Source organism: Procambarus clarkii, chromosome 36 (genome assembly GCF_040958095.1).
Source record: "Procambarus clarkii isolate CNS0578487 chromosome 36, FALCON_Pclarkii_2.0, whole genome shotgun sequence".
Taxonomy (NCBI): domain Eukaryota; kingdom Metazoa; phylum Arthropoda; class Malacostraca; order Decapoda; family Cambaridae; genus Procambarus; species Procambarus clarkii.
In genome coordinates this window covers 30,562,064-30,587,115 of record NC_091185.1, presented here as the reverse complement: position 1 = coordinate 30,587,115, position 25,052 = coordinate 30,562,064, and the positions used below count along the sequence as shown (strand labels likewise).

The following is a 25,052-nucleotide window of genomic DNA, read 5'->3' as shown; positions in this document are numbered from 1 at the left end:
ATTAATCTGACCTAGACTGGTTGGGGGGGCACCACACAGGCCAAAAGGACAATTGCACTTCAGGGTTCCATGTCCATATTTCCAGCACAAATTACAGAGGCATTTAAAGGGTATGCACTCCTGGATGGTACATCTGGTACCAAAAAGACTTACCAAAGATAAGTTCTGAATTTCGAAAGTAATCTTAATTCAAAGGGATTGGCAATGATGACAGTAAGTGAGCTCTTTGACGTCATCATTGATGATGACAGCAAGTTGACGTACCAACCTGGAAGATAAGATAATCATGTGCTTCGAGGATCTGTTTAAGCATGTTCCCTGTCCCCAGTCACAACATGGGGCAGGTGTACGATGGCGCTGACATTTAATTGGACATTTTTAGAGACCAAAACCAGGGTCTCACCAATGCGAGGAGTCGTCCTGCATAGATCATTCTCCAACAAAGGTCCCAAGAACTTCCCCCCCCCCCCCCCCATTTGTGCCCCAGCCAGAAAACCCAAACCTACCTCTTGAAAGCGGAGCCCCATGGGCAACACCTGCACCAGGTGGTTCGATGATCCCAAGCAGTCACCTTACACTGTTTCTTTGCATGTACAATGCCTAGATAAGGGCTGAGAAACGGCCACCATCCCCTGGGTGTTGTACACAAGTCCCCCTCACCTCGGCAAAGTGAAGCCCTTGAGGGAGCATGAGTAATAAAGTTTAGACCAATAATAATAAAGAAAAGTAAAAACTAGTGATCTTTTCAATTTTATTAAAGAGTAAATAGAACTATTCATTGTTTCACCGAGTTAAAAAAAAATTGCCCTAGGAAATTTGATAAAAACACGCCTAGTTAGAATGGAATGACATAATGAAGTACATAAGCCGTGTGTTCTTGGCATATACAGGTGTAAAAAATGCTCACTATAAGATATCTTCTAGGAAGACTTTGTAGTGTGCCATTTATAAAGGAAGTACAGTATTTTGACAAATTTACAGAAAGTTGAAGCACCTTGTGCATTTGGTTGGAAATACTTAAAATCCCTTAAGACCTGGTACTGGTTTAAAGCTTGTTTGAACACAATATCACACAGAGCAGCTAAAATGTGTGAAAGAATCCTTATTTAATACCAACAACACTAAACAATGTTTCAAGTCTTTTTCACCACCTAAGGGAAATTGTCAAGACTTCTAACTGTGCACAAGAGGGAAAGTTATTAACACCTTCAAAATAGTACCTAATAAACTAGGTTTCAGAGCACCAACATCCCAGGTCAAGCAGCCAGTCTGTGGGGTTCAGACATTTGTTCCCCTAGCAACTACTTCTTTTTACTTACGTCTTAATATCACTGCTAATCTTGTAATGATTTACAACAATGTACAATGTTAGGCACATAGCTTTGATCATTTCTTTGAGTATTTATGAACAGCTTCAACAAATGCAGCCAAGTGTTCTGGATCCATATCAGGATACATCCCATGGCCTAGGTTAGCAATGTAGCGCTCCCTTCCAAACTTCTCCACCATTTCTTTCACGGCTGTATCAATGTGTTTCTGAAAGATAGAAACCATATTATTAACTTATTATGTGTGGGATTTTGTACAAAATTTATACCATAATCCAGACAACAGCTACTCTAATCTCTTACCAACCACAATAATAACCCCCCTAGGATTCAAGCTTAAGTTCTTCAATACTTAAAGTTGTGTCTGTGACTAATGTTATTAGTAGAAAGAAAGGTATGCAGACAGGAAGTCATAATAACATGGCTGAAAATTAGACACCCAACTCACACACATCTGAAAATAACAGAAGTGACTAAGTTTCAGTCCATCCTGGATTATTATCAATATGTGTATAGGAAGAGAGAGAGGGAGAAAGACAGTAGGACCCTTAAAAGATGAGACTAACTAAATTATAAGAGACAATAAAGGGGCAACCAACTCTCTAAATAATGAAGGTGAAGGAAAGCCCAAATATATGTATAAATGTATTAAACACCAAATTTTTGGATGTAATCAACATCCTTTTCTCAATGTTCTGAACAAGATTCTGGGAGTTTGGGTTTATAAATGTGGCAGAGCGCTTCACTTGGCGTCCATCATTAGATGTTATCGAGATTACGCTCCCCCAGGGATGTCGAAGTTTCAGAAGAATGCTCAATTATTCTGATTTATGGGAACTATGGGCAGGGTTCTGCAGAATCATTATTCCTACTCTGGACATCACAAGGTCTGTGGTTATGTGAATTAATGAGATTTAATTCACTTTTGCGAAGAGTGGTAGACAGTTGGAACAATTTAAGTGAGGTGGTGGTGGAGGGCAAAACCGTCAGTAGTTTCAAAGAGTTATACGAGTGTGTGCTGGGAAGACGGGACACCACAACTGTAGCTCTTATTCTGTAACTACACATAGGCAATTATACAAGAAGATAACCCTGAGCACAAGTGCAGCACTTAAGGAACACACAGGAAAGATGGCCCTTAGTACATGCAGCTCCAAGTGCACTAAACTCCTGGTTCAGGCAGCAGAAAAGTGCTCAGGAAGAGCCACAAAGGCAAAACCCCACTTGGCTAAAAACCGGATTCGTATTTTTACATTCACGCAAAGCCGCTAACATGCATAGCATTCCAGGCGTTTCGGGTAGAATCTCGACTACTATAAGCATAAGTACAATATTGAATTCTTCACTTTAAATGTAAATGATATTAGATACATATTCAGCACACTTGAATATGTATCCAATATCTTTAAAATACACCAAAGATTCAAAATACTGTATATACAATAGACTTACATTTTCTTTCACATGCTGCCTACAAATTTATGGGTCTGAATATATAGTGTGGTACATCTTTTTAAGCTTCCTTACCTTAACACTGCAATACAGATCAAACAGCAAATTCTGAATTCAGGAATTAGCCTTAATGTTGCTTCATATTTTCAAGCATCTTAAGACACTAAGTTAAAACTCTTGGTACCAAAGGGGGTAACATACCTTATCTGCATAAAGAGCACATGGATCCAAGTTTCCTTGAAGTGTTTTATTTGGGCCCACAATTTTCCGCGCTAAGACAGGATCCACCGTCCAATCAATGCCAATGACCTCGTACTTCAGAGCAGCAAGGTCCTTGAGTGCATAGTGGCCACCCTTGGGAAACACTGTCTGTAACAAAAAATATTTAGAATGAGAGGGACACAGGCAGTGACAGAACTCTATACAGTACGTTGAAGCAGTTTCATACCGACTAGTGGCCCCTATTTATAAATTTTTCAGGTTACGAGCTCTATTTATTCATAAAATTTGATTCGGTTTATGAGCTTTGTCTCGAGTTGCGAGTTTGTTGATACACATATGGGTCGACCAAGCGTGTGGTTCCTGGTAACACCACAAGACCAGAAGGCATGGCAGGATGTGTAAAATAGCCCCATTGAAAAGTAGAGGTGCTATAGACATACTGAGAGAGAGAACTTTATTAACATCAAGTTATTAACATTAACAGCCTAACGCTTTTCAACACTCTCCTTCTACATATACAGGGCATAACTGTCCAACCTCTTGCAGTGTTAAGAAATAAAACTTGATAACACCTTCAAAGGATATCTGATCAACCAGGAGTACTCACCATAGGAATATCTTTCAAGCCAAGCTTCAAGACACGCTCCTTAACCTCATCACATATTTGTTTCAAATATGGCAAGGAAAACTCTTGGAATAAATTTGGTCCTAGATGCTCTGCATGGGACTCAAACACCTGTAGCAACTGAAAGATAAAGTTGCAATTAAGTATAGTGAAAGTATGAACATAACTCATGCATTTTGAAATAGACATGAAACTATATAAATTATTAAGTTTTGCATTGTACTGTGCAACCCGTGATATCATGGGGAAAGTGGGTGTGCTGCCCAACATGTGATGTTTGTTAGTACAGTACATACAGTAGTAAGATTCAAAACTCGCGTGGGTACATTGGACTCGCATCCTGTTCCTCATGACTCCAGTAAACAGACACCAACTTGTAATAAAATTGTTTGCATCCCTCCTGGCAGAGAGCGCCTCAGTACTGCCACAGAGACCAAGGCTGGTGCATGCTACTGGTGCTCACAGCACAGCTGTGCCAGTCGGGGCGCCACAGCACCACTTTATAATGACGGGTAAATTAAATAACTGCAATTGATAGTGTCATAGATGATCCTGACTGTGATAAACACTATGTACAACATTTAGAAATCAGTGAACACAATGCTAGTTATAGTGCTCACAGTCTGATGTAGAGTGACAGCACCCAGCCATTGTTCCGTGTATCTACGCACCACGAAACAACCTCCTGCTCTTTTACAATATAACCTTATGGAAATGGATTCATATTCAGGATTTTGTGATAGGAATGTGATAATAATAGCAGTTTTGAGGCTAGTCATAGCGAAGTGTAGAATATTGGGGGGGTCCTGGTAGTACAGTCAGATTCATTCTCCATTCATAATCAAGAACTCCGGGTTCGAATCCCAGGCAGAACAGAAATGGTTGGGCAAATTCCCTATTACCTAATGCATCTGTTCACCTAGCAATAAGTAGGTATTCTGGAGTTAGTCAGCTTGTTGTGGGGTTGCATCCTGGGTGGGGTCAGTAATTTGCCATTTGGAACCTCAACATAAGCCTAATAAGTATGGATACACTCTGGCTGCCTGTCTCCCAAAACAAGGAATTATTATTATTATTATTATTATTATTATTATTATTATTATTATTATTATTATTGGAGAAATTTTCTTGCATCAGGTGATTACCTGATTGATACCTGGTTGATGGGGTTCTGGGAGTTCTTCTACTCCCCAAACCCGGCCCGAGGCCAGGCTTGACTTGTGAGAGTTTGGTCCACCAGGCTGTTGCTGGGAGCGGCCTGCAGGCCCACATCCCCACCACAGCCCGGTTGGTTCGGCACTCCTTGGAGGAATAAATCTAGTTTCCTCTTGAAGATGTCCACGGTTGTTCGCTAGTGTCATCTGCTCATATTGTGTAGCTCCGTGCCTTAACTTCATCACCACACCCACCAGAACTGCTTATTAGTTTGTTATGGTGCGCAAAAATGTAAATACCAGTAGTTGAAATTAACATGTGTGTGGTGACTAAACCACACACAATCGACTTGATAATGGTCCGGGACGGACCGAAATGTCATTATCTGATCTTCTGGTGTGTGGTTTAGTCATCTTATCTTCAGCCACGTTATTGTGAGTCCATCATCTGCATGTCATGTATATGTAATGTAATAACAGCAACAGTAGTGTTTTATTGTTCAAAGAATGTCACTATTGTCACTAATATGTCACAGGCACTAGATTTTTAAGCATAGCAATGTTTCACACATTAAATTACACACTATTGAATAATATTACTGCAAAAACTAGACAAAAAAACAGAGACATTGAAATATTTATGACAAAAAGTATTTGCAGTAATCCCTGCCACACATCACAGCTGGAGGATACCCCAGCTGGAACACAGCTGTGATGTTCATAGAAGAAACTTTACACTGACCATTTTCTTGGCATTGGGAAACCTTAGGACAGGCAGCTCTGTGAGGGGACCCAGGATTTGGTCCCCAGAATTCAGCTGCGTCCAACAACCTGAGTGACCAGTCCAGCAACGAGGAGCAGGACTGGGGGGGGGGGGGGGCAATGACCGGGCCACGGGGACGCTAAGCCCCAAAACCAACACAAGGTAACCACAAAGGTAACCACAAGGTAACCGCTTGGCCAACCATGGGGCTGGGTGGCTGAGTGGACAGTGCTCTAGACTCGTGGACCTAGGGACCGGGATTCGATCCCCGCACTCGACGGAGACAGATAAGCAGAGTTTCCTTAACCCTGATGCCACTGTTACCTAGCAGTAAATAGGTACCTGGGAGTTAGACAGCTGCTATGGGCTGCTTCCTGGGGGGGTGGGGGGGGGGGGGGTATGTGGAGGAAAAAAAAAGACAGTTGAGAGGCGGGCCGAAAGAGCAGAGCTCAATCCCCGCAAACACAAATATGTGAATACAAGGTAAGGTAACCCAGTAGGCTAAACAGAACTTTCAAGACTGTGCAACCTTTTAGTCTGGAGCAAAGCAATCTTTGCAAGGTAGCTTCAGGGAGCCACCAAGGGTACCCCTCCAAAAAAAGGTCACTGACAGCAAAAGTCAAAGTGGCTAGTATAACGACACATTGTGAAATGGTACCACACACTTTTCAAACTTAAGTACATATAACTCTTGTGTAGGCCAACTGAGCAAGATGGACCAATTGCTTATCTGTCAAGTCAAATTCTGATCCTCAGGAGCAACAAGATACGTCACCACTGCCTGGCCAATAGTCAGAGACTGAAATTAAAGTGCAGAGTTGGTCAGCTGATGACTGTCCTGCCAACTGGCAGTGACAGTTTAAAATGTTAGATGTTAATAATCTAATGTTAGTTAATGTTAGATGTCAGATGTCAAGATGTTAATAATCATCAGATTTGTTTTGGTTTTCTAAGCACATTTCCAAAACATTCCCAAGATGCAATTTAGGGATTTTATGGGTATCATTATATTCAAAGTGGTCCAAAGGAAAAATGAACACCTTTTATCAAAGTGTGGCCATATTCACAATGGTGAATAAAGCTCTTCATGGTTGCCATTACTATGCAGACGATGAGTCACAATAACATGGCTGAAGATATGATGACCAAAACCCACACACCAGAAGATGACGAAATGACAATGTTTCAGTCTGTCCTGGACCATTATCAATACACGCTACTTGATAATGGTCCTGGGATGGACCAAAACGTCGTCGTCGTTGCCATTACTGTACTGTACTTTTGAAAACACACAATATTGATGTGACTCTCCCACTCATGACATGAACTCCCGTTAGCTCATTTGCTTTTGTGTGTGAAACTGCATTTTTAATGCATTCCTTCAGGTGACTCATATTTTGTATCTTTTCCACATTTGCTCCCCGCATTCTTTGAGGCAACAAGGGGGTAGTTACTAAAGCCCACGTTTCGTGTAGGTAGTCAAAACCATTCTGAATACCTAGCTTCACATTGTCATATTCTGATAACCAGAGCTTAAGCTAGGGAAGTTATCGAGTGGAGGGAACAGACAGTACCTTTCTCGAAGTCAACTTCCCACGTCTTTCTACAGTTTAATAATGATACATATGCCTGAAAACAAAGAACAAAATAAAATATAACATTTTAAAGTAGATTTAAGCAAAACATCTTAATTTTCATAAGCATGTCCAGAAGCATATTCAAAACAGAATATTTTAATTTTTAATCAACCAATTATGTATTATTAGATACCTTTCATATTTCAATATGTTATTGGAATATACTAAATAGTTCCTTTAATTTTGTTGGTTTTGTTCTGTCCAATGCTTTTATGTTTTTAGCTATAGTGGTTGGACACCGATGACCAGCCAGATACAGGAGACCTGACCTTACTAAATCAGCAGAATAAAAATGCTAAGACCAAAGCTTTACACATGCTCAAAGTTTTATATATACAATTCTTACATTCTTGTACATCTACTGGCACAAATAACATTTCGGGCAAGTCCTTAATTCTAATTTTTCCCCGAATACGACCCCGCCAAATCGTTTAACAACTAGGTACCCATTCTCTGCTGGGTGAACAGAGGCTACAGTTAAGGATTGGCGCCCAGTAAATCCTCCCCGGCCAGGATATGAACCCAGGACAAAGTGCTCGCAACCAGGCGAATGTCTTACCAATTCACCATGGTAAAAAAATACACTTTTTCCACAATTCCTGCTGGCAATGGGAAACATACAAGATTGTTTTAACTGTTGCAGAAAATCGAATAGAAAAAACTTTAAAGAGATGTAAGAAAGAGTTTGAACAGATTTGTCTTGTACCTGTGCTCCAGCCTTTGCCTGGCCAACAAGGTAGCTGACGGTTGCATCGGTGATGATCTTCAACAGTTTGTGGCTCGCTTCTGGGTATTTGTACAACCAGCCCTTGGCATTACTCATGGTTTTGGATCCTTTACCCTCAATCATATATGCCATGATTGTCCACTGCAAAAAAAAAAAAAAAGTATTGTTAATACTGTGTTGGAGTTGCATGCCAAACATTTCATGTAAATACAAGTTTTTAGTATCAAAAGCACAAACAAGTTTTAAAATAAATAATGCTATTGTGAAATAAGGCATCTCTCATATTTAACCCTCAAAAAGCAGCCATCACCACCTATAATAGTAATAAAATAATAATAATAATAATAATAAGTACTGTAATGATAATGTCTTCTCACAGACATTATCATTTTTATTTTTCTCACATATGAAAAAAATAACACAGGAAAAAATAACATAGGAAAAAAAATAACAAAAAAAATAACATAGGAAAAAATAACATAGGATTCGATTAGACGTTGAGATGTAAGTCTCGTCCTCATCACACACTCAGAACTTGACAATGCACTCAGGAGAGTGCGAAAGACTTGGTGCAAATTCTTTACATAAATTTCACAAATAATAATAATAATAATAATAATAATAATAATAATAATAATAATAATAATAATAATAATAATAATAATAATAATAAAATTTATTCAGTTAAAAGTCCATACTACAGTACATACAAAATGAGTTACAAAGAGAAAGTTGGATTTCTAGAAAGAACTAGTACAGTACAGTATATACTAATCTTAAAGCCACTAATACCCATTGATCCTCTTATGCAGGGGTGTTGAACCTGCGACCTTCTATAGTACTGTACTGTACTCAGTATGGTCTTTGAAAGCAATTTAAATTAATGAAACTATCTGTAAGTTTATTTTTGACTTATCTGAATGTACAGTGCATAATACAATGTGCAATCTTATGAAATCTTCACTAAGTCAAATATAGTTTTTGTGTGGTGAAAGGTTCCCACCCCCTGGTCTAGTGCTCTGCTTTCATCATCAATTGACTATCTCCATTTTGCATCAATATTTGAATAACAATGTTGCCCATGTGGTTCCAATAGCACAGGGGAGCCGAGCGGACAGCACATTGGTCTTGTGATCCTGTGGTCCTGGGTTCGATCCCAGGCACCGGCGAGAAACAATGGGCAGAGTTTCTTTCACCCTATGCCCCTGTTACCTAGCAGTAAAATAGGTACCTGGGTGTTAGTCAGCTGTCACGGGCTGCTTCCTGGGGGTGGAAGCCTGGTCGAAGACCGGGCCGCGGGGACACTAAAAGCCCCGAAATCATCTCAAGATAACCTCAAGATGGTGTCTAAATCCACAGGAGCCGTGATGAGGTTTCGAACCTATGTACTGGGTGTTCCCAGACGCATGCTCTAAACGACTACTTCACAACATACATGGTTCCACAGGTTCGAATCCTCATCACGGCTCCTGTGGATTTTCTCATTGATATATCATGTTACAAGTAATGTGATTTCTGTGTATACAATGGTGTCTTCCAGCACCCATGTTAGACCACAAAATAGTTTGGAGTCAGGCAGACATTGGCTCCTGGATCCCCATTTTATAATGATCATAACACTTCCCTTGATTCCCTTGACTAACATAGATCTGTAGCTCCCTTGTGGCTCCTTGCCTCCTCCTCTCAGTTATACACTGAAATAGTTCCCTTCTACTAGGTCGAATCTGCTGTGGAGTTCTTAGGCCTACCAGGGACCAGAGCTAGAACCTGGCCCTCTCAAAGGTGCAAGGAGTGGTGACATTTCATCACCTCACTGGGGTAGGCACCCAAAAAGTCAGCGAGTCAAAAACAAACCACTGCTGAATTCAAAAGAAACCAAAGCCTCAAAACTTGACTAATGAACTTCCCCCAGCTATGTAAACAAATGGTCAAATCTCTTGAAATTAGCATGAGCTCGTTCATCACACTTCCACAAAGAACATGATGCACGTCCGGTCAAACCAACCAAGCATCAATCACTAATGGACCTATTCGAAAGCCAAGTGAGTCATTCTTTGCCAGAAAAGAAAAAACCAATGTGTCACCGGACCGATCTTCTGAAAGAGGTGGAGTCGCGGAAAAATGGTTAGGTTCAGACACCGAGCAAGAAGCAGGTGAAACCAAGACTGGGCCAGCCACCAGGGAGCCAGAAGAATCAATCACCCCCTGGAGGACTCCAATTTCGTCAGGATCTGGAGAAAGAGTTGAACCGGGGTAAAGAGGTACAGGAACCCCCCTGTATTGAATAGTCCAGCCAGAAGGCATCTATCGCAAGAGCCTTGCAGTCAGAAAACGGTGCCACGTAAAGAGAAAGGCACTGCTACCACGCAAATGCAAAGAGGTTTGGGAGCCCGAACATCCGGCAAAGCCAAAGAAAGGAATCGGCATTGACGATCCACTCCATGGAGATGCGACAGAACCATGAAAGATCATTAGCCAGGACATTGGATACTCCGTGGATGCTAACGGCTTGGAGAGTCAAACCCCATGACATCAGAAGACGAACTACATGTAGAATCCAGCTCCATAAAAGACAGGGACTGAAGAGAACCCTATGGTTGAGACAATGATCCACAGGGAGTCAGTCCGAATGGAGACAGATTATGTAGCCCAGAAAGATTCGAACCCTCCGCAGTGTATGCCACACGGCCATAATCTCCTGCTCGGTACTGTAAGTCCAACTACGGTGAGGGTGACTATGGCCCCTGACCATCTTGAAGAGTGCTGGTCACAAAGTCCCAACCGAGATCAGAAGCACCCATGAAGGCAGAGGAAGGCGCCAGGGAACCGAACCCCGAAAAACCCAAAGAGAAAGCCAGTGACACAGTACTGTAGCTGGCAAAATGCTCCCAGAGGTTGCACCCAGTGGTCGTAGCCACTGTGGAAGAGCATGCTCAGAAAAAAAAAAACAGCTTCCAAAGCCAAACCCTGCCCAAGAGGCAAACAAGTTAGGCAAAGTTGAGGCTTCTGCACAGCTACTCGAATAACTGCCGAGTCACCCGGTGCCTCAGATTCCACTATATCCCGAGATGAATTGATTTTCAAGTGGTACATCTTCCTGTTCAGTTTCCTAGTCACTTCCTCCAATTCAATGTCGGGAGCGTGTGGTGTGGCTCCACCCACGCAGCCACCCATGCTGCAACTGAGTACAGGTAGTTCATCATTGATACTGTCCTTTTCCAAGTCAGAATTCCCACTTGAGGGCTGAAGTTCATGATCAATGAATGATAAATGTTTCTTCTCATTACTAAGCAACACTTTCTTGTCCAACTCTGCAATAATTTTGGCCTGGGAGAGATATACTTCCTTCCTGTGTTGACGCAGCATTTTGGAGCTGGATGACAGTGCGTCAGTCATAGTTGTAAGAATGATGCCCTAGGCAGGCACATGATCTTGCTCAATTTTTTTCTTCAAAAACCGAGGATATCCTCTCAAGGCTCGAAGGAGCCAATAACATATCCATAAAACCGGCAGAACTTTCGAGTATGATGTACTTTAAATCGTCTCCAGGTACATAGCCCATGAGCCAAATGCTCTCAAGCAATTGAAGCAGTGTAAGGTTAATGTAACACAGATGTTGGGAATCAATTTGTGTATCTATCAGCAGCACAACTGATGTAAACAGTGATTTATTTTTTAATTACCAACCAGCCACCATTTTTCTTCAGAGGGAACATCAGTGAATGTAGCTGATAATTGTGTAGGGGTGATAAGTAGAGACTAAACTGGCCTGCAAACTTTTATATCTAACCCGTATTGTGGATATATGATGAGCTGTTATTGTCCATTTTTGTTACACTTGACAAAACATTGAGGAAAGAGTTCTATGCTTTTCTTACTAACAATTTATCTAGTCCATACATCAATTTGCTAATCTATTACTCATCAATCCTGTATATGGTTAACCTTTCTTCCAGCCCTCTAAGTACTCATGTTATTTCCAATATGTATTTTAAATATTTTGCTCCATGCTGCCACTTAGTCCAAAAATGAAAAAGAAACAGATTCTCAGCACCAAATTCAATCTATTTGAAAATTCAAGCTTTTTATTAACATTAATATAGTAGCTCTTGCTTTTTTCTATCCCCAATCTTTAAGTTATGTGGCTAAAAGAAAAAAACAATATTTAGTTATATTTGTGCATACTGTACAGTACCTTATTTTCAACACACAAACTTGTCAATCCATAAAACACTTACCGGAGCACCACTAAAGCCAATAAGGGGAGCTTTTCCCTCAAGCTTCTTACGTGTAAGAGTGAGGGCATCAAACACATACTGAAGCTTGGAACACACATCTGCTGGTGATGCAAGCTTGGCCAGATCTTCCGGGCCACGGAGAGGAGACGGGAAGACAGGACCCTACACATGGAAGAAAATTGCACGTTGGATATTTATCAAGCTTCAGCATTATGTTATCAGATTATGAAACATACAAGAATATTTTAGGAATGTACATTACATTTATAATTAAATTTATGATTCTTCAGACTTCAGGTGACCTTGATAGTGACCTTGGGATTGAACTTGAGTGACCTTGATGGGTGGATTCACACAAAACCATTTCAGACATTTCCAATGCTTTAAAGTGTTAAAGACTGAAAACGAATGATTGCAAAATTTGCAAAAAGAGTTGCAGGCAGGTTTGGCTATGACAGGAGTGAAGCAGTTACTATGCATTTGGTTTGCTTACAATAGACTTAAAGAGGTTTTTGTACATGTTTGATTTAGTTATCGAAGGAGAGAAGCGACTGCTACAATTTTTTATTTACCGGTAGCTACCCCAACGGTGAAGCTGTTACTGTATACTACTTGGTTAGTTGAGACTTGCGAAGTACATAGGGTGAATGTACTTTGCAAGTCAAAGTACAGTACATTCATATCATGAAATCAATTTAACACTTTCGCCCGGGCATGACGCAGCATTGCGTCATCCGTTTACTGTCGGTAATGCCGGGGATGACACAGCATTGCGTCATCCACTTTAAATAATCGCCAAAAATCAGGTTTTTATCCGATTTTCTGGGGACTGGTTTTAAAATGCGCGCCGATGTCTTCCCATTTTCCTTGTTGCGCCTCGTGGCCCACAGGTGGCTCGGCACACGCCGTCGGCCCATTGTTTTCGCTCCACTGTTGTGACCAATGTCGCCTCCCCTCGCATCTCAAATGTGTGAACATTTCGGCTATTTTCCGTGGCTATATTTCTTACTGCGGCTTTAGAAACTATCTACGCTTACTCCACGATGGATAGTGATCATGAACAAGGCCCTTCCAGGAAGAAATTTGCGAAAGAAAGGCTTGAAAAGGGCGGGAATTGGGAGTGTAGCTGGAAGGCGTCTGAGCGCTCACGCGCGGCTAACGCGTGGCCCGTCTTCAACTCGTCGGCGGTTGGAGCGTGACCAGGTTTTTTATTTTATATGCAAATGTTCCTCTAGAGAATTCTATTGCGAACCCATTGAGACCAAAATGAAAGACCTAGGACGAAAATTGAGGTGACCAGAGTGAAAATAGTGAAAACATTTTATCGCGTTTGCTCGCTCCTGGGTAACTCGTTCGCACTTTCTCTGTTTGCTGCGGGTAATTAGCCGGGCTTTTGGAGTTTATATGCATTTAGTGCCGTAGAGAATTCTATTGCGAACACAATGATACCAAATTTAATCTCGTAGGACGAGAATTAAGGTGACAAAGTTGAAGAGAGTATACACTTTTCAGAATTTACGCGTGCTCCCGTGACACCCTGGGGCTCAAATCGCACAGTTGAGGGGTGGCGTGCGGGGTACGCCAAAGTGTTAAAGTGTTCCCTTGAAAATCAGGAAGTCTACAAAACATATTCCACTAAAGAAGACTAAGAAGAATAAATCACACACCAGAAGATGAGGAGACGACGACGTTTCGGTCCGTCCTGGACTCTTATCAATTCGATTGCGCATTATTGGCACAATCACTATCACAATCAACTTGATAATGCTCCAGGACGGACCAAAATGTCGTCTTCTCACCTTCTGGTGTGTGGTTTAGTCTTTATATCTTCAGCCACGTTAGTGTGACTCATCGTCTGCATATCTCTCTAAAACAATGGGCCAAATTAATCCAACAAATTTCCCCCTCCAATTTTTTTTATATTGGATAAGAATCTAGTTTCTGAAGGGGTGGGGATGGGGGGCTTGCTGTAAAATCTGGATCAATAAGTCTGTGGGTCTCTGGGTTAGAAAATAATGGCCTCACAGACCATACAATCACCAGGAAGGCTGACCACAGGCCAGGCCGTGGTAGTAGGAAAACTCTCAAAGTCATCAACAGGTAAACTTCCTGCAAATCGTATTTTGTCTTAATTTTGCTGGTCTTGTAAATTCTTATTATTCAGTGTGGGTCAGAGTTTACATCCGTGGAAGTGATAGAAATGTTATTCTGAAAATTATTATGAAACCATCTGAATTATTAAGTGAAACAGGTTCCTAAGATATTTCATGAGTGAACTTGATGATGATAAAAATTGGGCATACGAAAAATTGGATAGGCCCATTCGAAAATGATCATAGGGCTAATTTTCATTTTATAAGTGATGAGTTCTGATAAATTTTGTTCTGTAAATTTGCCTCAGTGGTGGGGCCAGAAATGTTATTCTGAAAATGGTCATGAGACCATATCTCTAATTTATTGGAACAGATTTCCAATATATTTCATTGAAACGTTCAGCCAAAGAAAGAGTTGGGCATAGGAAAATCAATGGATCCTAGAAAATACTAATTCTGAGGGTGAAATCTTTATTTTTATTATTTATATATTTATATATACAAGAGTTCTTACATTCTTGTACTGTACAGCCACTAGCACGCATAGCGTTTCGGGCAAGTCCTTAATCCTAATACTCCTCGGAATACGACCTCGCCAGATCGTCTAACAACCAGGGTACCCATTTTATTGTTGGGGTAAACAGAAGCTACAGTTAAGGATTGACACCCAGTAAATCTTCCCCAGCCAGGATACAAACCCAGGACAAAGCGCTCATGAAACACCAGGCGAGCAACTTGCCACTACACTATGGGAACTGTACTGGGTGATCACCATGTACACCACGGTACACCACAGGGATCTCTCTCTTTACAGTTAAAATCTCCTGGTAAAGGCCCAAAACATGGCAAGTACTGTACCAATTAAAATTTTGCTTAAATCTCTTAAGCCTGGTGAATTTTGCTCAAGGAGTGGGATAAATTTGGGTATACAGTAAATGGTAACTCCTTTAACCCTTAGACAGCGACTATGCAGAAATGGTCATACAAAAAGTATGCACTATGCTATGCACAAAAAGTAAAAAAGTAAAAAAATATATTTTCATTATAGAATTAGTAATTTATATGCAAAATGTAAGAACATCATAAAAATAAGTGAATATTTATCATTTCACTGGGTGGAGGCGCTCTGCTAGGCTTCATCAGGTACTTGTCAACCCTTGATGCTCACCTTTGCTGACGCTTTTGTTTTATCCTCAGATGTTTCACTTATTGTTTTATCACTTTTTTTTTCTTTTTTTTTACAACCAAGGAGAGCTATTATATCCATATTTGCATCATACATGTAAAACCCAGACAATAATTGTTTAAGTCATCATATGACAGCATCCACATTTCACCACGGTCGGCCGAGCGAACAGCACACTGTACTTGTGATCCTGTGGTCCTGGGTTCGATCCCGGGCGCTGCCGAGAAACAATGGGCAGAGTTTCTTTCACCCTATGCCCCTGTTACCTAGCAGTAAAATAGGTACCTGGGTGTTAGTCAGCTGTCATGGGCTGCTTCCCGGGGTGGAGGCCTGGTCGAGAACCGGGCCGCGGGGACTCTAAAGCCCCAAAATCATCTCAAGATAACCATGAATCAATAATTGACAATAATCGCTGCCTAAGGGTTAACATTGCTCCGATCACTTTAACAATTTCCATATATGAGCTCAACATTAAAATGAACACTTGGTGCTGGGTAGAGTCCATTAAATTTTCATTAACCCTCAATGTGCAACATTGAGGGTTAAATTGTTGAACATTGTGCAACAATTTAGACCATACCTGCCTATGTGCAAACAAATTTAAAACAAATTTCAAAACAAAATTTTCTCGTAGAAATATACAGCATTCTTCGTCAATCTCAGAAAAATTAACATAATATCTGTTATCAGATATTATGTTATCAGAACAGAGGGGGAATGAATCCCAAGTATGGTTTGTCCCTACTTATACCTGGCATGAGCATAGGTAAGATTCCAGCTGGCGGTAATTCGTCAGGGTAGAGAGACGTGGGCATGAAAGATGCAAGTTGTAGTAACTTAAATGTAATGAAAGGAAGTTGCTACAAGCTCTATAGGAAGTCATCACTTCAAAGAAATAGTGTGTGCTCTCAGAGGAAATAAGGAGTTAGGATATAGATAAAGAAAAGAACCCAGTCTGGAATTTCACAGCAAACCTTGTAAAATTTAATAATACTGTAACAATAATAAATTATAATTTGTTGTGCTGGGGGATAGGAACCCTGGTTATACATACAGTACATGTTAAGCTTATACAGAGGCCCTCCCTTAGGGTCAAAAGTGATACTGTAGGACAGTGAAATTAATGAAACAGTGACAGCACCCATGACAAAAACTTACTCCACCACTGTCACTGCGGTAGTCGTGTGTGTCTGCGCCACAAGCTGAGGTACCTGATGTTCATTTGGCCCCTTGACCACGTGGATGATGACTCATTTTTCAGATTTAGTGACCAGAATTCTGATACTAGTTGTAGCAGTTTTTGCAGTTACAAGGTGGAGCTTTGCTGCATCACCAGTTTACCTACATAACTACACATAAGGGGCATAACTGGCCGACCCCTCACAGTGTTCAAGAGAGAACTGGATAAGCACCTCCAAAGGATACCTGATCAACCAGGCTGTGACTCATACGTCAGGCTGCGAGCAGCCGCGTCCAACAGCCTGGTTGATCAGTCCGGCAACCAGGAGGCTTGGTCGACGACCGGGCCGCGGGGACGCTAAGCCCCGGAAGCACCTCAAGGTAACCTCAAGGTAAGGTACCCTGCAAAATGACTCCATATCATGTAGCATGGGAAAATTGAAGGAAGAGTGGCTTCATGTAAAAGAATTGTGGCTGCCCTGTGCATATGAGAATAGCTTTATCTCCCAGTGTGAACATAGTTTTGGTGGCAGTAGGATTCATGACCATGGTGATGGTATTGGAGGGGGGGGGGGGGGGATGGCGCCAACATTGTTCCGCAAATACCTACATTTCACGATACAGATGTAGGTGTTAAAAGATCTATTCCCGTGTATTGGTGAAGCTATGCATGAAAGTGACTGTTTTACAGGAAATGAAGAGATATGCTGGTAAACTTATTGAAAATGAGAGCATATCACCACGTTCATGTTTGCAGTATTGGAAAGACACCACTAACTGAAATGAATGTATGTATTTCTTGACCTACATATGATGAAATATTCAGTGAAACACATCACCCAGAATTATTGGAACAAAGACTTTCAACAACATTTTAGAGAAATACACATCTCTCAACAGGTATCTTCTACCTCTGTGGTGTATTCATTTTGAGAATAGTAATAACCAGACTGCAAATGACAGACTGGAAAGTGAGGCCACCGACCACAATGGAAAGTACTGTACAAAAATTTCTATGTACCAGGTCAGAAGTTGAAGATAGAAGAATCAGTTTGCTTTTTAACGGTTGTGTTGCTTTCAAGCAGTATATCCCCTCCAAACTTCACAGATTTGGACTTGAATTCTTCATTCTATGTGACTGAGAAGGGAATGGTCACAGACATGATACATTATTCTGGCACCGAGAGAGTTGTCATACTAAAACAGGTGTAAAGTGCAGAGGTTAAACACAGCTTCATATTCAAACTAGGAGCTCTAGACGGATCTTACCTCACCAGCTCGCATTTCTACTTCCATTCCGAGTGCTTGTGGGATCACTAGAATATCGGAGAAAATAATGGCAGCATCCAAGGGAAATCTATTCAGAGGCTGAAGAGTCACCTTGCATGACAATTCAGGTGTCTGACACATTGTGAAGAAATCACATTTTGCACGTTCTTCTCGAAATTCTGAAAATGAACAGAATATCTTGTAACTTGTGATATAATAATACAGTACAAATATTTTCTTTAGGTGAAATCATTTAAAATTGCAAATTTCTTTTAACTTCAATTCAACAATCATCTATGAAGAACAAAAAGAATTTGCAGCTTGTTGCTTCAGATGTTTAAAAACCAGGGGCCAGATTCACGAAAGCACTTACGCAAGCACTTACGAACGTGTACATCTTTCCTCAATCTTTGACGGCTTTGGTTGCATTTATTAAACAGTTTACAAGCATGAAAACTTCCCATTCAACTGTTGTTATTGTTATAAACAGCCTCCTGGTGCTTCGGAGCTCATCAACTGTTTAATAATTGGAAACAAAGCCGCCAAAGATTGAGAAAAGATCTACAGGTTCGTAAGTGCTTGCGTAAGTGCTTTTGTGAATCTGGCCCCAGATATGAATACTGTATCTTAAAAACAACAGTATTCAACAAGGTGCAGTTAAAAAAAAACACTAATCAAATGACTTTACTTCACATCAACAAGACTCATGAGAATGGCTAGCAAAATTAAAGTATATACCATTCACACCTTTTTCCCACGCTCCATAGGTGAAGTTTACCAAGCAAAATCTAAAGTTCAACCTGTCACACGATGGATTTCTACCAGCAGAACCTAACTGTAAACAGATTTTTTGTCAATCACCTCCCACATCCCTGGCCCCCCGAACATGAGTAATCTGTGTGAAAGTTTCCCTATTCACAGGTTCATTATTAAGAGCTTCCTTTCTATGGTAATGGGTTGCCTCCTCCTTGGTAATGAGGCATGATCAACCTTTTATTCTAATGGGTTATTATTAAAATTAATTCCCAAATTAGACTTCTCAAATAGTTCATAAGACTAGGGCATAGGGCATAAGAACACTACTGACTCGGTTAGCCACAGTGGCAGGGAGAGCCAGAGCAAGGGTCCTAATACTTGGGTATTTTAGCCACAAGGAAATAGAGTGGTCAACAAAGGATCCTCATGGTGGAGATGAAACATGACGACCAAATGCAGACGATGAGTCACGTGGCTGAAGATATGATGACCCAACCACACACCAGAAGAGTGGGAGACAACAATGTTTCGGTCCATCCTGGATCATTGATAATGAATATATCAATTGATTTGATAATGGTCCAGGATAGATCGAAACACCTTCGACTCCTACTCTTCTGCCGTGTGGTTTGGTCCTCATGAAGACCATAGACCGTCCGATCTATATGAGCCTCTGCTAGTATCACAAATTTTCAGCAGTTGGTTTGCATGGTTGGGGGAATTGTTTTAGCAATTTGGAGGCGCCAATTTTCCTTCTAACCAGCAATAAGAAGCAAGACCTGTTTTGTTTTGCTAACTTTCTGGTTGTTTCCCTGGTGGTGGCACACATGATTCAAATTCAGACAATTTTATCATAGTGCCACTGCTCTGTGCATCTTAGAGAGGGTCAGGTTCTGACTCATGATCATCAGTTGGTCTAAAAGTCACCCGTCACAGTGGTTGGTCATGGCACCTTGTAGTCTGGCATTATATCAGCATTGTAGCTTCAGGAAGCCACCAGGGCTCACCCAGAAATAGGCATTTCATTACATTCAACACAGTTTTTGTATATTTTTTCTTAAAGTAACATCCCATAGTATTTTGTATCAATACATAAGAGTAGATATATTACAGATAAGCTTTTTCTATGATAGATCGGATAATGTAAAATTTTCTTAAAGTTAAGTTAAAGTTAAGCCGCATGCAATAGCCTGATTGACCAGTCCAGCAACCAGGAGGACTGGTTGAGGACCGGGCCACGAGGACGTTGAGCCCTGAAATCATCGCAAGGAAACCGCAAGGTAAGTTGAAGGTTAAAAGTTTAATAGTTGTACTCAAATTGTTACTTACCAGGTAGGTATCGTCCAGCTTGCCTCATTGCCCACACAGGAACCACGTCTACATCTTCTCCCCGGGCAGCCCGCAACAACCTGTCATTCTTCATAACGGGAAATCCATCCTGGGAGAGAGGCAACCACTCTCATGTTGGTTATTTATACAGTACATTAATAAGACAAATGCTTAGAAAGCTAACAATAGGGAAACTGTCAGTTACCATAAACCTAGTGACTGACGTTCATGGTTGACTAAAAATGAGAACATAAGAATAAATGTAACTGCAGAAGACCTATTGGCCCGTATGAGGCAGCTCCTATTTATATCCACCCAAACTCATTCATATATACTGTATGTCTAACTAACGCTTGAAACAATCAAGGGATCCTACTTCTATTATGTTACGCGGTAATTGGTTCCACAAATCGACAACCCTGTTACCAAACCAGTATTCATCCATGTCTTTCCTAAATCTATTCTTATCCAACTTGCATCTATTGTTTTGAGTTCTATTCTGTGTTAATATATTCAATACCGTATTAATATCCCCTCTATTATGCCTATTCATCAACTAATACACTTCAGTCATGTCTCCCATAACTCTTCGCTTTTCTGGAGAATGTAAGTGATATTCAGGGTTTAGGGGTTAACCCTAAAGATACCCTTAAGTTTGGTGTCCTGGTAGTACAGTCGGATTCGTTTTCGACGCACAATCAAGAATTTTGGGTTCAAATCCCGAGTGGGACAGAAATGGTTGGGCACATTTCCTTTCCTTTGGGCACAATGCCTCTGTTCACCTAGCAGTGAGAAGGTAATCAGCTTGTTGTGGGGTTGCATCCTGGGAGGGGTCAGAAATTCAGCCATGGGAGGGAACCTCGATACAAACCTAATGTGAATGAATACACTCTGGCTTCCTGTCCCTCAACACAATGAATTATTATAAATATGATATCACTTTTCTAGAGTAATATAGCTTTTTCAATCTATCTTCATGAAGAAGATTTTTAATTTGTGGTATTAACTTTGTCATACTACACAAGATGCATTCTACTGAATTTATGTTCATTCTATAATATGGCAACCAAAACTGTACTACATAGTCTAAATGGGGCCGAGCAAGATATAGCTGAAGAATAACACCAGGTGTTTTATTGCTAACACTTCTAGAAATAAATCCCAGTGTCCTGTTTGCCTTATTTCAAACATTAAAACATTGATTTTTTTGGCTTTAAATTCTTATTAATCATAACTCCCAGATACCTTTTGCAATCAGACTTCGTGATCTCAACTTCATCCAGCTGATATCTTGTGACTAGCATCATCACCAGGTCATTGCCAAGTTCAATCATTCTGCCTCTGCCATGCTGCCTGTTGGATCAGTGACACCTTTGACCTTGGATTTTACCTGGATGGGGTTCTGGGAGTTCTTCTACTCCCCAAGCTCTGCCTGGGGACAGGCTTGACTTGTGAGAGCTTGGTCCAATAGGCTGTTGCTTGGAGTCATGCGGGGAATGCTTCAGTCACGTTACACTTCTCACTAGCCCTCCTGATGATGCTCGGGCTTATCAAGGAGTGACTGCTCTTCATAATTACCCAAGTGTAATTACCTTAGTGTAGTTACTGGATGAGAGCTACGCTCATAGTGTCCTGTCTTCCTAGCACTCTGTCATATAACGCAATATGTTACATGAAGTTAACATAATTTCATGCGAGGTTTTCTATGCTACAGCAGTCTACAGTGCTTTAACAGGTGAGTGCCCATTTAGAAGCCCTGGAGCTGCCCCATTTGGTGTTTAGGGACCACGATTTGAAGGCATTGGTGAATTCGACCTTGGCTCAGCCTGCACCTCCTCTTTCTTCCTCTTTGGGCATGATTCACTTTCCTAGTCTTTTTCCCTGCTCCCAGCACTGAAGCATCTGAAGTTTAGTTCAGTAAGTGGCTCTGATGGCTTCAGGGGGGTCACCTATTCTGATTCAGCCATGGAGGCAATTGACCTTCTTGGTCATGCCAAGACATCTGCCCTTTTTACCAGCCAGCCCCTTCCTTACACTCCACTGGTCGTTCTAAGGAGGTTGGCATGGACGGGGGCTCTGCCCCAAGAACCCTCAACTGCGGTTTCGGGGCTTGGGGGATGTTGGAATTGGGGCTGTAGGTCACCCCCCTTTCCACCTCACTGCTTTCAGCAAGTTAGTTTAGTTTATTTATTAAGAGCCTCAAATTCATCCTGTTAGTGGTGGTGGAAAAGTTAAAAGGCTCATAATGGTACACAAATTGAACCACAAGATTTAATATTTAACTAAGAAAATTAAGGCACCAATTAACCAGTTAATTTATTAAGATATTCACCAAGAATCTATTAAGTTTTAATTTTAACAATTTTATTTTGCTTATTTTAAACCAATTATATTTTACAATACTGGTAGCCTACATTGCAATGTTATTCCATATCCAACTAGTGCAACACCCTTCCCTCAGGGCGTACACTTTTTCACCCATAGGGTTGTAAACCCGTGGAACCGTCTCCTGCCGAAGCGGTAAACGCCAACACACTGCTGGGTTTTAAAATACAGTACAGCTGGAAAAGATCATCAGGGTAAATGGGGAGGATCTTTGAAAAGCCGCCAGCTTTCTGTCCTCGTTGAGGCCACTAGTATTAGTGGCCCTCAGGTAAATACATCCATACATCCAAAGAACACTGTGAGGCTACAAATGGCAATGCTCCCCCTCCCCCTCCTTCCCACCCCCCAAAAAAACTAATTCACAATCCTGGTTACAGTAATGAACAATAAAGCATATAACCACTATTAGTCTCAGTTCTCAACAAAAATAATGTTCACACATACTTCCTCAGCCATGATGATTAAGGCTGATCCGGTTTAGACTGTTGGTCAATTCACAGTCACCGCAGATCCCTGAAGGTTACAGGCAATCACTGCTGGTCAATGGAGGTAGCAGGCAGTCACTGTTGGTCACTTGGAGCTTATAGTCACTGCAAACAATTAGAGGCAAGATATAATATTGGTAATTACATGTAATCATTACTAGCCAGAAGGTGACAAATGGCCTCTAGTAATATGTACGTTAAATATAGAGAATGGCTGAAAATATATAATCCAAGACATGAAAATAAAAGTGACAACGTTTCATTGTCCATGACCCTTATTACAATTTCCAACGTGATAAGCACCCAGGGTGGGTTGAAAGGTCGTCACTTTCATTTTCATATCTGTGGGTTGGGTTATCTATTACTGTACATATATATTAATGGCAGGTATTTAAAGAAATTTAATAAGTGTAAGTACAGAACGATATAGAACAAATTTTCAAAGTTGAACAGGCATGAGGTGTTTCTTTATATAGTACAAGAGCTCGTGGACCACTACAAAACAGTGTTTAGATACAGGGATAACATAACATTATAGTATAAAATTAAAAAGTGATCTAGTATTTTAACACAAAAGCAACACAAAACCACTGACACTGTATAGTAAAAACTGCTTACACTACAATACAGAACTATATTTGGTTGAATTTAAGGTACCTATTTAATGTTAGATGAACAGAGGCATTGTGTATAAGGAAAGGATAGAAGTCACATCGTACACAAGACGATTCGCCAACAAATTTTGAAACCTACCTAATCTAGCCTAACTCAACTTAACCTAACCTAACCTAACCAAACCGAGCCAAGCCAATTATAGCCTAAGCTAATACATCCTAGCATAACAATATATTACACGGTTTTAACAAACAGAAAACGAGCTTCGTCAAATCGTCTCGTGTCCAAAAAACCATACCCCTATGGAAACACGCCGACTACACCTGTGAACACAAGACCAATATGGTTAGGCTACAACACCTCAGGTTAGCTTTGATTAAAGTGTGGATTTTTACATAGCCTAACTAAGCAATATTTAACCCGAATTTGCCCTTGAGCTCCTCTCAAATTCTTTAGCTTGACAGAGGGAAGAGAATATTAAAGCCGTGTTCAGTAGATCCTGCCAACTTTAAGACATCTCCCGAGTTTACCCCGAGAGCCACTAACACTAGTGGCCTCGACGAGGATAGGAAGCCGGCGGCTTGTCGAAAGTCCCCTTCCCCCCCAATTGCTGATCTTTTCCAGCTGTATTTTAGCAGTTAACAGAGTTTTGTCATCTCTCACAAGGTCCAAATATGCTGCGGAGCAGGTTATCTATCTTGTAAGGAACTCTCCTGCTATAGTTCTCTGAACACTTACAAGGAGATTTGTTCACTATAATAGTCGCCGGAGAGGTCCAAACACCTGGCAATTACTGTGGAGCTCAACCACGCAAACACCTGCCAATTACTGTGGAGCTTGACCATGCAAACACCTGCCAAATCACGGTGGAGCTCGCCCAAACACCTGCCAATCACACTGGAGCTCGAGCATGCAAACACCTGCCAATCATGATGGAGCTCGTCCAAACACCTGGCAATCACGGTAGAGCATGACCAAGCAAACACCTGCCAATCACGGTGGAGCTCGCCCAAACACCTGGCAATCACACTGGAGCTCGAGCATGCAAACATCTGCCAATCACGCAAACACCTGTCAATCAGAGTGGAGTTCAACACTGCAGACGCGCCACACCTGCCTCACCCAGCACACACCCGACTCCCGAGGGTGTAGTCTCCTGAGGACAGGTGTTCCTTGCCACAGGGAGCGAGCGGCCAAGACACTGTCAAAAGCTTCCAAGACTGGCGCAGTGACGGTCACCCCCCACCTGCCTGCCATCCCCGGCCCTCACCCCCCACCTGCCTGCCATCCCCGGCCCTCACCCCCACCCACCTGCCTGCCATCCCCGGCCCTCACCCCCCACCTGCCTGCCATCCCCGGCCCTCACCCGCCACCTGCCTGCCATCCCCGGCCCTCACCCCCCACCTGCCTGCCATCCCCGGCCCTCACCCCCCACCTGCCTGCCATCCCCGGCCCTCACCCGCCACCTGCCTGCCATCCCCGGCCCTCACCCCCCACCTGCCTGCCATCCCCGGCCCTCACCCCCCACCTGCCTGCCATCCCCGGCCCTCACCCCCCACCTGCCTGCTATCCCCGGCCCTCACCCCCCCACCTGCCTGCCATCCCCGGC

General features: G+C 41.7%; 1 protein-coding gene across 5 annotated transcripts; it reads right to left on the bottom strand.

The window, feature by feature from the left end:
• Positions 1–737: 737 nt before the first annotated feature.
• On the bottom strand, positions 738–24,700 carry Urod (uroporphyrinogen decarboxylase). Of its 5 annotated transcripts, none has more exons than XM_069336609.1 (9): positions 24,557–24,700; positions 22,788–22,933; positions 19,959–20,067; positions 17,874–18,052; positions 12,147–12,308; positions 7,888–8,049; positions 3,610–3,747; positions 2,982–3,149; positions 738–1,536 (listed from the first exon to the last, which is right to left on the bottom strand). In XM_069336609.1, exons 2-9 carry the CDS (start codon positions 22,797–22,799, stop codon positions 1,387–1,389), a joined length of 1,080 nt encoding a protein of 359 aa, XP_069192710.1. In that variant the 5' UTR covers positions 22,800–22,933; positions 24,557–24,700; the 3' UTR covers positions 738–1,386. The 5 variants fall into 5 exon arrangements, with proteins under 5 accessions (XP_069192710.1, XP_069192712.1, XP_069192714.1 ...); XM_069336611.1 differs by having other exon boundaries at positions 24,566–24,698; XM_069336613.1 differs by having other exon boundaries at positions 24,577–24,697.
• Between the last annotated feature and the right edge of the window lie 352 nt (positions 24,701–25,052).